The sequence below is a fragment of the Solea solea genome, chromosome 2 (assembly GCF_958295425.1).
Source record: "Solea solea chromosome 2, fSolSol10.1, whole genome shotgun sequence".
NCBI lineage: Eukaryota > Metazoa > Chordata > Actinopteri > Pleuronectiformes > Soleidae > Solea > Solea solea.
This window is the reverse complement of record NC_081135.1, coordinates 10,117,002-10,130,652: the sequence shown is the minus strand read 5'-3', so window position 1 is coordinate 10,130,652 and position 13,651 is coordinate 10,117,002. Positions and strand designations below refer to the sequence as shown.

Sequence of the window (13,651 nt, the reverse complement as noted above, 5' to 3'; positions counted from 1 at the left end):
GATATCGATTTGATACTGTATCCAGAACTTTTATCATTACCCAGCTCTTGTCCAAGTGTGAAATAGAGGTCATACTAAACTAAAGTCATTTATTTTATTTTATCACTGCATACATAGTTACTGTATTTCCTTGTTGTCTTTTAATAAAAGGGATTAAAATAATAATTGTTCAATATAATGGTACTTCTCCAGTACTGTGCGTCTTTCGCGGTCGATAAAAAGAAAACTGTGTGGTACCAGTATAGAAATATTACTGCAACTATTTGGTGCCTTCAACTTCAAAGCGTGCTGCATAACCCCCCCCCCCCCCAAAGTCTGTATCCTGTATATCGATTTCTTTGCAGCTTGAGTTTTATTTCACTGATAAAGATCTCTGTACCTCCCTCCTCCAACCCCCATCTTGCTTATTTTAGAGTTTGGAAAGAGACCAAGGTAATGTTTAACACTGTGATGGCGAGGCTCCCACCGGTGTCCGATCTTGCTGAACATGCAGAAGAGGAGTGGAGGGTAGAGAGAGAGAGAGAGAGAGAGAGAGAGAGAGAGAGAGAGAGAGAGAGAGAGAGAGAGAGAGAAGAGAGAGTGTGTGTGTGTGTGTGTGTGTGTGTGTGCAGTAGGCTGTGAGGCAAATAGATTCAAACCTATGTTTTGAAGGACATTTTGGCTGGTCCTCGCAACTTTTTGAGGGTTAAGACTTTTTATAGGGTTTTTACAGCCCTGGTATTCTTCCGTGTACATGCCGAGTGCACTGATCTGAACATCGCATTGGGCATCGCATATCGCTGACCCTGGTGTACGTGCGCGCCAGGGTCTTGTAGTATCCCACTTCGCCATCGTGTGGTGGTACATGTCTGGACACACGGAATAAGACGCATTCCTACCAAAGATACAATGCTACAGCTCCCTCGGACACACAGATGAAAGGCCCGTCAGGCAGGGGATTCAGAAGGTTCATGGGTTGCCAGGTCGAGGCTCGGATGACTATCCTTGGCGACTACTTCTTCCTCTGTTGTTGATATGGTTTTCTGCTTGGTGAGTGGGGCTTATACTCCACCTATTGGTGGGGCGGAAGTTCAGTTTGCACATGCGCTGTCCATGCACACCCAACATGCGCTCTTTGTACGCGGTTCCAAAATCTGGGTATTCAAGTATACCAGGGCCTTTAGGGTATCCTCACTAAGAATGGTGCACAAGAATGTGTGTGTGTGTACATGGTGGATGAATAAGAGCGTGACAAGAGGTGGTGAGATGAGGCCAGGAGAGGGAGAAGGAGTGGGAGAGAAGTGCTCCAGAAGTGGATTAAGGCAGAAGAGAGTGTAGATATGCCGGCAGGACAGTGTGTGTGTGTGGGGAGGGGGGGGGCGCTGTGTTATGGTGGCGATGGTGGTGATAATTAGGCCAGTCTCTCAATCTGCCAGCTGCGTCCAGCTCCACACATGTCATCCACATCTGTCACACCTCATCTGGACCAGTGGCTCGTGGCTAAATAACACAGACAGCACTGGCACACGCTGCGCGTTTCCATGCACACTTAAGTCGAGCTACACTTGTAGCTTGACTATGCCGTTTAATTGGACGACTGTCCTTGTCCCACTACACAAGCATGAGTGGAGAATCGATTTATTTACTAGAGTGAAGCTGACTTCGCTACGTTAGGTGGCGATGTGCTTCTTTTTCAGCTTGTTAGTGTGAGGCTTTTTTCCAGTTCACGTATCGCGTCACAGACCTAAACATGATTCGCTGACGGCTAGTTGTGAGCACATCAAGCGCCATTTGTGTCTTTCTACCATCCATTAACTTCTCCCCACCAAAAACTTTAGTTGGGTGTGTTTGAGAAATTCCATTTTGGCTCCAAAAAAAACAGCCCCATTGTACATACTTTTGTTTATATTGTAAAAGAGTTACATGTCCTAGAGCAAATTACTTATTCAATACGACTCCAACATTTTTCTTGCATTTTCAGTTTTTGTACTAAAATGTAAAAACTTTTGGTTTTATATCTGGACAATAATTAGCTTTTTCTAACATGATATAAATGTAGTGACTGAGCAGCTCTGTGTGAGTGGTTCCAGCACAGAAACAGACCTAATGTGATTATCAACAGGAAGCTAAATCAATAAATCCACAGCTTTGTGACAACAGTTGCGTTTTTTAGTGTCATTATCTGAACCAGCTGTACTATATTTGCAGATTTGTTCATGTGACTAAAGCAAAAAAAAAAGAAAATCAATAATTTAATGCAGTATTCCTGTGTACCTATTAAAAGGTACATTTCAGTTTTTTTGTCAGTGTGTTAAATGCCACCAACAAGGACTGTAATCTCACGGCAAAGTTGTCCCAGAATAGAAAAGGAGAAAACAACACAGACATGTCGACGCGTGACACGCTCAAGCACAGACTCACTAAGCTAGACATGTTATTTTTGCACTCTATTAGCAGGAAACACGTACGGTTTGAAGGTGAGAAACAGTGTTGCACTATAGGCTGCTGTGATGAGGGGATGAATGAATGAGTGAGAAAAGAAGGTCGGGCATCATTGAAAAAGAAAACGTATAAAGATAATGAATTGATGAATTGATTTATGAGCTCAGTAAATATTCACTTTGTAATAAATTTAAAATAAAATGAGCATTTCTATATAAAATATGACCTACGATAGTGTATTCATGATTGTTTTCTACATTTTCTGCATTTTGGATGAAAAAATACCTGTTCTGTCAATCCTGAAAATAATTAACGCATTCAACGATGACTGTTTTTGTCTGTAAAATGGAGAAAATGTTGTAAAATGTTAATTGGGGTTTCACAATTAATGACAAATGTGGTCTGCAAACCACTGATGTTCGGTTTACTGTCATCGAGGAGCAAAACAAAACCAATTCAAGAAGCTAATATAGAGGACTGTTTATATTTAATTAAAAAACACACTCAAATAATTAACTGTCCATACAATGCATTAAATTGAATAACTGATTAATTGTTGCAGCCCGAACAATCAAAATTGAAGTGATTAAATTGCCACCTTTGTGATTTGCTATCAGCAATGTTTCAAATTGCACAATTTTCTATTTGAAACAATTTATTGTTAAGCACTAATTCTGATTTTCACCTCTTCCCCCTTCAGGGGACAATTTAATAAAAAAAAGAAAGAAAAAAAAAGGACCAGGCCCCTTTTCTGCTTGTCCCCACTGTGGACATGTGTCCCTCCTCCATGCTGCCTCACTTCCCAGAAACACCCACAACAGCAGGCCTCAACCATGCTGCTCTTGCCACTGAGATTCCCGGGAGGCAAGGATGCCTGATTGTGTTGCCTAGCAACCACAGCAAAAAACGAGTTGTGTATGTGTGTGTGTGTGTGTGTGTGTGTGTGTGTGAGAGCGAGAGAGAAGGGGTGAGAGGGTGCTGAAACATGAGGAGGCAGTAGTCAGTGCAGCTGGCTGGATCTGGCAACACGCACCGCCATGCCACCGGCCAATTACCGAGCACGCTGGTAGAGCACGGAGGCAGTTGCCTAGCAACGGAAACCGAAGAACTGTGCGGGGCAAGAGAGAGGGGGAGGGAGTAACAAAAGGCTGGTGTGGTGATGGTGGCAGTGGTAGTTGTAGGAGGAGGAGGAGGAGGAGAAGAAGAGAGGAGGGAGCACTAAGAGACCAGAGCCTGCAGCAGTACATAACCACTCAGCTACAGACTCCTCCAAGGATACGCTGGCCTCCGTTGCCTAGCAACACTCCCCCCCCACCACATACACACGTCTCCCTCTCACAGGTACACACTCGCCTTCTTAAAAAAAAAATAATAATAATCACTCCCACTCCTGACTGCAACTTTTATAATACAACACTATGCGGAACATGTGATTTTCAAAACGGCAATTAGTGACCTATTCCACAGGATTAACCCAATAGTCGCAACATAATCTGATTACACCCCTTTTACTTTTGGATGAATCTGCCTCTTAACTATATAATGCAATAAATCACAAAGCTAAGTGGATTATTTCTCCTGATTTAAAAAAAGAATTTGAACAGAGTGCTGTCAAAGGCCATGAATTATTCTGCATTATTTAACAGAGGTCAACCGGTTGATGGTTCTAGTCAATTCATTGGCTCCGATAGAACATTTCACAACCTTATTGTATCTGCAGACACTGGCGAGTAGCATGCCTTGCTCAAAATGAAGGATTTATGACTATAAAATGTGTGTATATGAAACAATTTTCTCCAAAACAAAATGTTTATGGCGATTTTCCACCCCAATAAAACAAACTATGATTATACCAGTGTTTAGAGGAGCCACTACGAGGTGCATTCAGTGACCAACAGAAATTTCAGCGCATACAAACGCACATCCAGTTCACTGACCAAATGCCTGCTGATGATGCATTCAAGGAATCACTTCCGCATACTCAACAAATACATGAAGTAGTCATTATATCATCATAAAAGTATAGAGATATTATTTTTTAATGAATGCTAGCAAGGATTAAACGTTTACTGTTTGCGTCTTTTTATTAACGTCATGATATCATTCCAAATTTTTCTTGGAATATGCCAGCAATGACTGATATTTCTCATTTCTACTACATACTATTGTTATTCTTTAAAATTCCACTATCAGTCTATCTCTATTATTAAATAACACTCCCATCAGCTGACACCGGCCACTCATTTCAGGCAAAAAAAAAAAAGAGAAAAGGTTGCACAATCTGCTTTGGCAGTGGCCATAAGATCTGAAATCACATATTTCTCATTGGTAATCTGATAACCGGGTGTTTCCTGAGTCACTGTAATCCTATTATGTGTAATCTGTTACTTCCGCATGCTCACATTAACACACACACACACACACACAGACACACACATGCTCCAGTCTCTCAGGTGCCAGTATTGAAGTTAATTGCATTCCCTCCATTAGTTGGAGCTGAAGCAGGGCATCCAGGTCTCAGGGGTCATTAAAGAGGCTCTTTCTTGGAGAAGGTTTTACAGGCCCCTGTGCCCACAACCAGCACTGGAGATGAACAAGAGCGAGAGGAGGAGAGAAACAGGTTATGAGAGAAAGATGATATATGGTAGCGCTGGTGGAGGAATAAATGATGTTGAGGAGAGGCATGAAAATGATGGACAGGTACAGCGCTGAAAGCCGAATGTCCTAAAATGCAATTTTCTGATTATAAATAAGAGCGATACACTCGTTTAGCGAGTGCTGGTTTCCTCTGTAAGTAAGAAACTAAATTTTTAATGGCAAATATTGTGGAGGCAGCGTTTAGCGTTTACGGCCCTCGCCCGCGGAACAGCGTGCCAGAGGAGCTCGGAAAAGCATAACCGTTAAATAATTTTAATAGTAATCTGAAAGATTAAACATGTAACATTGCTTGCATTAAAAATATACAATAAGACAAGGCAAGATGTTGAGGAGTGGACTTACATGAGCCAAAAATGTTTACAACACTCTTTAAAAGACATAGAAATCCATGTTTCTGTTAATGGGCCATTTTATTTTGGTCACCATTTAATGACATCATCTGCTTTACCGTGTCTTTGCTATAACTTCTGGGACAAACCCCATATGAACCAGCAGATTAAAGCAGGATATATTCAGTCAGAAGTGATATTTTTATCACAGTCAAATCAAACAAGTAGATATAAATAGAAGCAAGTTGAGTGATTTGAAAGGAAGAAAAGATATATAAATACTATACAGAGTATATTGAGAAAGAAATTCTAGAGAAGACAGATGAAGGACATGGACGGGTTTGTCCACACACATTTGGCCGTATTGTGACAGTGTGTATCCATGTGACAGAACAATTTACGTTACACATTTTCCCTTTAAATTGCTTGTTACTGACAAAATGACAGAGAGCCATACATACATGGACAATATGAAAACACTGATGTACAAGGAGAGGAGGGAGGAAGGAGAGAGATAGAGCACAAGATGGATGAGGAAGAGGCACCAAGAGAGAGAGAGAGAGAGAGAGAGAGAGAGAGAGAGAGAGAGAGAGAGGGAGAGGAAAAAAGCCGAATAACCCGACAGTCGTTGCGTTTTCCCCGATTCCTCACCCTGCCCGAAATCTAATTGTCCCATTCCTTATCTTCCTATAAGCCTATTCACAAAAAGCTCTACGGGGCACTGTCATTTCAACTCAGCTCAGCTCGTCTAATTCCAGATTAAATCGTAACCTTTTCTCCATTGGTAATTTATGGAAATAACAACTAAGAAAAAGAGGATTTGAGTAATGACATCTTTAAACTTGTCAGGATAATGGCTCACTGAATGGCTGAGCCTGTGGCACTGCTGTCTTTTTCTGAAGAGGGTTGCTTCTACACTGTACTACCCCCCCCCCCCCCACGCTCTATACTACCTTTCTTTCTTCACATACTCTTTGTTTCATGTCAGTCTCTCTCTTCTTCTTCTGCTTCTGCCTTTTTTCTTCATCGCCTGTGCTCTCTTTTGTCATTGTCAACATTTCTCACACTCTTTATGATTCCCAGACATCCCTCTTAAGGTAGACGCTTTTATCCGAAGCACCTTACAGTGACAATGACGGGCGCAACAAAGGTGCCTTCCCCAAGAAAAATCAGGAATTTACTGTGCTATATGCAACATTATATGTCATTAAATCACCATCTTATGAATTTTAATAATCTTATCGGCGACTGAAAGACAGGATGCCTCACTATTTTCAAGCTGTGATTTAAAATGTAGACATAAAAGTAATCTTGAATTTCTGCAAGTAGATGTACAGTGTGATATTAGTATCAACGCAGAGCCCAAAGGAACGTGATTACTTAAGTCATTAATAGTGTGCTGCCTTCGCTGAATACAGGCTGCTCAGCTATTCAGTTAAGCTAAACATTTCGTCAGTTTTAATAGAGGAAAGTGTGAAAATGCAAAGCAGAACAAAACATAAACTTAATTGGTGCTTTAATATACAAGCTAAGTAAGTTAGCTAGTAAGTTCACATCATGACTAAGCATTCTGACACATGGTGGCTAACATGTGGATAAGCTAACAACATAATTTAGTTACTATATCTAGTATGCTAGCAAGCGAACAAAATAATTACTATTTAATAATAAATATTTCAATACATAAAACAATAAAATACTGCAACAAACAACTTACAGACAATGCAGTGTCGAGGTTTGACAGAGACAAGGATGATATGGTCTGAACTGCAGAGGTAAAATAAAGGATGGCCAACCAAAACCTTTCACAGAGCGTTAACTAGATGGTCAATGAAAAGGTTTCACAGAAAACCACTAGGTGGCCAACTAAAGTCCAGGAGGTCTGTGACAAATAGATTACCTAAAAATGGAGCACTGGTAGCGCTAAATGCAATCATAATGCTTACAGGCTGAGTTTTTTTTTTTTTTGTAGTGTTCCATTATGAACCAAGAAATTAATGACAGTTTGACTTGCTAAAGAAAATGTCAAATGAATGATTCAGACTCCATGTCAAATCTTATAGCGATATGTCAAATAGCTGATCAGAAACATGACTTTTCGGATCAACAGTGGCCACAGACACTTTATATTAATCACCCCAACGATGCTTTTAACAAATTACTGGAACAAAATGTTCACATTCTGTTCCATTTTAAGTCAGTCAGACTTGAGTCAGACTTTGATTACATTGCACCTTTCATACAAAAGGGATGTAACTCAAATTGAGGGAATTGTTTGATATTGTTAATGGAGAAAGTTAAGAGCATCCAGAAAGCGAATTTCACTACAGTGACAATGTTAAAATTAAGAACAATGTATATTGTTGTTAATTTAAAAACTAAGTGCATACAATGTGTATGGCTTTGCAAGACATATATATGTGGATATACATACTGTATATACAAGTGTATTTACACATAGTTTATGCTAGCTCTCATTTAAAGGTCCAGTGTGTGAGAATTGGTGACATCTACAGGTGAGACCGCAGATGCACAATGAACGAGTTTTGTCTTTCACAACTCTTTCCAATCTTACTTTCTCTGCTGTTCATCTTTTTTATTTTTTTATACGTTGGGTTAACATAGGTGAAGCCAGTCCTCCTTTATGTATAGCTTATGCTTCAAAATGCAGAAGACGGCGACCTTCCTAAAGCAAGGGCCCTTGCCATTAAAGGCTAATTCTAAGGCTACAAAACGAGATTATACAATTACCAATTTTATACCAATGTTGTTTCTGGGTAGTTCATTCAATTTCTGCCAATAAACTCTCCTCAATGTTACCCACTGGACCTTAAAGATGTGATACTGTAGATTTTGCAAGATACTTTTTCTTCCTTAAGGGAAAAGAGGATTATAAATTATGTCTCTTTTAAAACCCAGATCCATCTCCAACCAAATATGTTCACATTACATCTTGACATGTTAAAACTCATTTTATTGTTCCTGCTTTTGGTAGCTTATTTCAGTCATATGCTCTGTTTTATTGTTTTATTAACCCTTATTATCTTATTTATGTTTATATACGGCATTGTTGATTAATTAGTCATTTACATTGATTAACTGATTGATTCATTCATGTGTACCGTGAATTTGTACATGTTTAATTTAAATTTGTTGTCATTGTATTGACCTTTGTGATGCAGTATCACCATTTTGAATGCAAACTCAGGCCTTGCTGTAAAAGAGTTTGATCCACAGTCAATGCCCCTGAATAAACAATGGCTTCATATATATATGTATATATATATATATATATATATATATATATATATATGTGTGTGTATATATATATATGTGTATATATATATATATATATACACACACATATATACACACTGTATATACACACACAAACACAAGATATTGTCTGTGCTGTTAGTCACTGACACCTGAACATCTGTGGTGTGATCACACATAGGACCTTTGACATGAAGAGGTTGACATTCTTAAGATTCACACCATCAACCCCCTCTAGAAAAAACAACAACAAGGAACCCAGAGTGAGTAAACACACCGCATGTAGCATCAACCGAGGTAATCCGTCAACTGAATAGTGTCGGGATTTAGGCGGTGGTGGAGCAAACCAATCTAATTTGAGTAACTGTAACTTCATTGAGCATGATGGACGTCCCATGCTGTATCTGCAACATGTAAGGAAGCAGCTCCAGTGCCAGTCCAGATGGCAGTCCACCACACATTTAATTTGTTATTCCAGGCTTTGCAAGCCTGAGACACAGCTGCCTATCAGGTTTCAGTATTCATCTTATTATACTGCTAACTGGATTCTGCATTTTTAGACATTGCAGCCCGATCATTTCCACTTTTGTTCCCCTCTTTCTAAAAAAAGCGAGTGAACATGACCTGAACTCTTACCCTGCTTATTGATAATGGTATGCTACAAATGGTAGCAGCGCTGACCTGCCTCCTTAGATTAATGCATTGATATGAGTGGAACACATTATCCTCGTCTTAAAACGATCTTATTAGTGCTTGTGCAAATTCACCCTCAGATTGTGAGCCACTGACCTAAACTAATAGAGAAGCATAGAGGACGGTAGGGCCTGAAATAAACCAGGGAAATGGCGGCCTATCCAGGTCAATCCATCCATCACTGAGCAGTTACTCAGACGGAGGACAGCTCCCCGACAGAGGTCTGAGTGGTTTGGGATTGAGATGGAAGAGCGCATGAGTTATAGCTTCTGAACCCTCCCCCTTCCTTCTTGAGAAGCACCTTGACAAGGAGGACCTGTCCTGGTTTCTTACAGAGAATGACTTGGGTAGTAAAGAGCGTGGGATAAGAAAACAGCTGTTGATGCATTGTGATATTTCCTGCTCAGTGATTACAGAGCTTTCCCTTTTTAACATGGTTCTTGTAGATCCTTCAAATGTCTTAAAAAGGCACTGAAACCACTACTCTTAAAAACTAAGCCTTAATTGGTCCTAAAGTCAGTGTTATGTTGTGGGATGCAGGATTTTAATTGTTGTTTTTCTTTTGAATGTAGTCATTGAAAATGTCGAAAATAATTGATAAAGTTGATCATTCATTTACAAAGTGGTAAAAACACGTAGATCGGGATTTTTGAGCAGGTTTTCAAAGCTGCTTTGCTTAAAGTCTCCAAGGAGCCACTAAATGACGTTACACCTGAAAAGTGCTCAGACTAATTTGCTTACAGGTCATGTGTCCTCATGTGGCTATGGCTACGTTTAGAGTGCAGGTAGAACGTGCTAGTGTAGCTTTGACGTTGCTGAATAGCTACGGTGTCCGAATATGATTTTATTCACATTTTAAACCCCCTCCAGATGTGGTTTTAATCAAATTGCATGCGTTTTTTTTCTTGCAGTCTGAACGGGGCCAATGTGACATACATGCACAAACACTAGCACAAAATAATGAATATTCATTTGAGCTGTGTGGGCAATTCCACACTGTTATTGCAAACCAATACTGAAACCAAATGACTACCACACAGGAGGAACTAGTGACCTGTGCATTTTACTGTTTTGTGCTGATCAAGCAAAACTAAGGCCTTAGAGTTGAAGAGCTTTCTTGCTCATTTTTACTTGCAAACAAAAACAGCTGCCTTCCTTAAAAAAACAGTCATAAAACTTAGTTAACTTGTAAAAGTATGACTAATTCTCACCTGTGTGCGTCCTCTGATGAGCCTTCAGGTGGGAGCTCTTGGTGTATACCTTCCTGCAGCCATTGAACTGACAGCGATGAATCCTCTTCTTGTTCTCCGGCAGCTCCCCGACCCCGATCACACACGCAGCCCCCTCCTCTTCGTCCTTCATGCCAGCCGGGAGGGTGTGCGCCGCCACCAACCGGGCCGCACTGAGCCCGACCTTCCTGGCCACCAGCTTCAGAGTGAGCGTGCCATCGGCTGAGGCCGTCAGCGTCTGGTTGGGTTTCACGAGGTGACGGCCCAGCTCCGGTGATGACGGCGGTGTCAGGGAGGTGACGGCGCTCAGCTGGGCTTGATGGACTCCCTCCACTGCTTCTACGTTTTCCAGGCCCTGGCTTTTGGGTTTTAGGTCCCTTTTCGTTGCGCCAGAGGAAGGGAAGTTCTTCCGTGTCGAGCAGAGGATGGCTGGAGGTGCACTTGGAGGCTCAGGGAGGCTGGGCAGGCTGGGGAGCAGAGAATCCGTCAGCTCTTCCTCGACATCCTCCTTTAGATAGGCCGGGGTGAGGAGGCCATCCAGGTCTTGGTCAAAGAGTTCAGAAAGACGCTTGGGCTCTGTCTGCAAATAGCGCTCCAATTCTAGGCAAGTCTGTAAAAAAAGGGGAGAGAAAACACTCAAATGAAGCCTCTTCACTAAAATGAACAGATATATAACTAAGACTTGTGTGTATCTTTTACTTTGGTCAACTAGAGCCGACGCTGATATAAAAAAACCCTGCATGCATTGCAGTGTCATTTGACCTGTGAGTGAACAAACACTTAAACCGTTAAATTGGGTTTGTTTACCGTTTGTTTTCCATTCGGCTTCGCACTTGTGGCTCTCTGGCAAATCACACACACTCTTAAACTCCCACTCGACCATTTCAACAGCCATCAGATCATCCGATATGCCTTTACACGCTGTGGAGAGAGAATCTGCATGGTGCCATGCGCTCACCCAGACAGGAAACTTAGCAGCTCTGCCAGCTGTCACATGCGCGCATACACAGATAGCCTCCGAGACAGCTAGGATTACCTGGCAGCTCCGGCAAGACGGCTGATTACACGCTGATTGATTGCAACTGCTGTAGCGCGGAACGGGAGCGGGAAGAGCATATAGCGAGAGGAGAAGTCCTAAACTGCAAAAGAACTCCTATCAAACAACATTTTATAGAGCTTTGACAAGCCATGTGTGCACTGGCTTCCGCCAAGCCAAGATAGGAAGATTTATTCAGCTGTAGTTATGGTCTGCTTCATCCCTATTACTCCAAACACCTCTCTCCGCAGAGGGCAAATAAAAGACTGCATCCCCGATTTGTGTGAACTGGCATCCTGAGAAGTCTATTACTTTGCAACGAGGTTGGCAAGGTTCTACAAAGGAGAGTCAGCGAGGGGAAAAGAGACGCTCCATGTCCAAGGATGAAGCTATTATGTTTGAATGGATGGCGCCAGCTTGATCCCAGGGATCGTTGTGTTTCACTTGTAGCCACTAACCCATTTTGACAGCTGAGATGGAGGCTAGCAGCTCCACCGGGCGCGTGCTACTCTCCACTTCATTTGTGTGTAAATAGGCACTGACAGACAGAGTAGCTAGTTCCATTATCAGGAATAAGGTTGTACAGACTGAACAAATCAGAGGCATTTACAATCTCACAACCCCCCCCTTCTTCCCTCCTCTTGTTTGCACCTTCTAAAAATAAAAAAACACACATTTTTCTCCCCTTTTTTGTCAGGGGTGTCTGCTAAGGAAGTGTGATTTCTCCTCCATGTCATTTTGTTGCAGGAGCGAAAAAAAGAAAAGAAAAGCAGGGATCAGGAGTAGTTTTTCATGTGAGTTTTTGCACATCCACAGTGAGAAGTACAGATAATGTGCTGTACCTCCTTTTCTTCACCGAACGCCCACATTTTCCTCTTGTTTTGCCAGTGATGGCTTTAAAAAGATAACTTCTTTCACACAGTATCTGTGAGGTCTCACCATTTCCTTTATGGTTGCATGCAGCGAGAGCTGAATTAAATTAGAAAAGGGTTTCCCCCCCCCCCCCCCTTCCCTTTATTCTTCCTTGCAGAGTAAAATTAAATATTGAAGGTGTTGAGACGCCATGAAGGGAGAAGCATCTCCATAAGGTTTTGGTTTAAAAAGAAAAAAAAATTCAAAGCTGCTCTTTTAGTGGTTTTTCAAGCCCCTCTTGCACTCCCTACATTGATCTTTTCACTCTTTACCCTTCTCCTTCTGCCTCACCCCCTTTACTTCCCCCAAATCACTCCTTTTCTCTCCACTTCCCCCCTTCTTTTTTTTCCCCATTGTGGTCTCCTCAGCTCCCAAGGTGAGGACTAATTATCCACTAAAACCAGCCAGTTCAAGGGGGACTTTATTCAGCAAAACACTGAAGACTGCAAACCCAGGTGAAGGTGTGTGTGTGTGTGGTAGAGATAGTTCACGGGAGCAGAAAAGAGGATAGAAACAGATAAGTGAGATGGGGGGAGGGGGTGAGTCGGAGGTGAAGTTGAAGGAGAAGGTTGGAGAGTGATAGAGGGACAAGGTGAAGGAGGCAGGAGAGGAGGGAGAAGCAAAGGAAGGCCTTGACTTCATTTTCTCCGCAGGGGGTGAATCCGTTTTGGAAGTGTGACATTTGGTGTAACAGGAACCTGTCAGCAGGCACACCGCGGGCTTCACACACACACACACACACATACACATACACATACACATACACACACACACAGGAAAAAAAAAGGCTCATGCACACTAAATGTTAGGCTGTATAAATACATGCATGCACACTAGTGGTTGTGCATGCATGTGCATGCAGAGCACGGGATTTTCGACAAAGTAAGACGGATGAAAAGAGGCTGCAGGTAAAGGGGGGGGGGGCGGCAGGTATGACAAGCTTATCACGCACACTTTCTCACCCATCACACGGCCCTCCCCCCTCCCCCCTTCCTTCCTCTCCGAGGTGGTGACATTAACATTGTTAGAGAGAAGGTCATGCACTTGATCAGCAGTTCCAGTGTGGGTGTGTGGAAGTGTGGAATACTGTGGGCGTC

The 13,651-nt window shown here is 41.9% G+C and overlaps 1 protein-coding gene across 1 annotated transcript in view; it reads right to left on the bottom strand.

The window, feature by feature from the left end:
* The window catches only part of LOC131455310 (Krueppel-like factor 7), a 47,272-nt gene that overhangs the window by 9,399 nt on the left and 24,222 nt on the right, over positions 1-13,651 (bottom strand). The window contains exon 2 of the mRNA XM_058622866.1: positions 10,589-11,216. Coding sequence (XP_058478849.1) covers positions 10,589-11,216 — 628 coding nt within the window. The remainder of the gene's footprint in view (positions 1-10,588; positions 11,217-13,651) is intronic.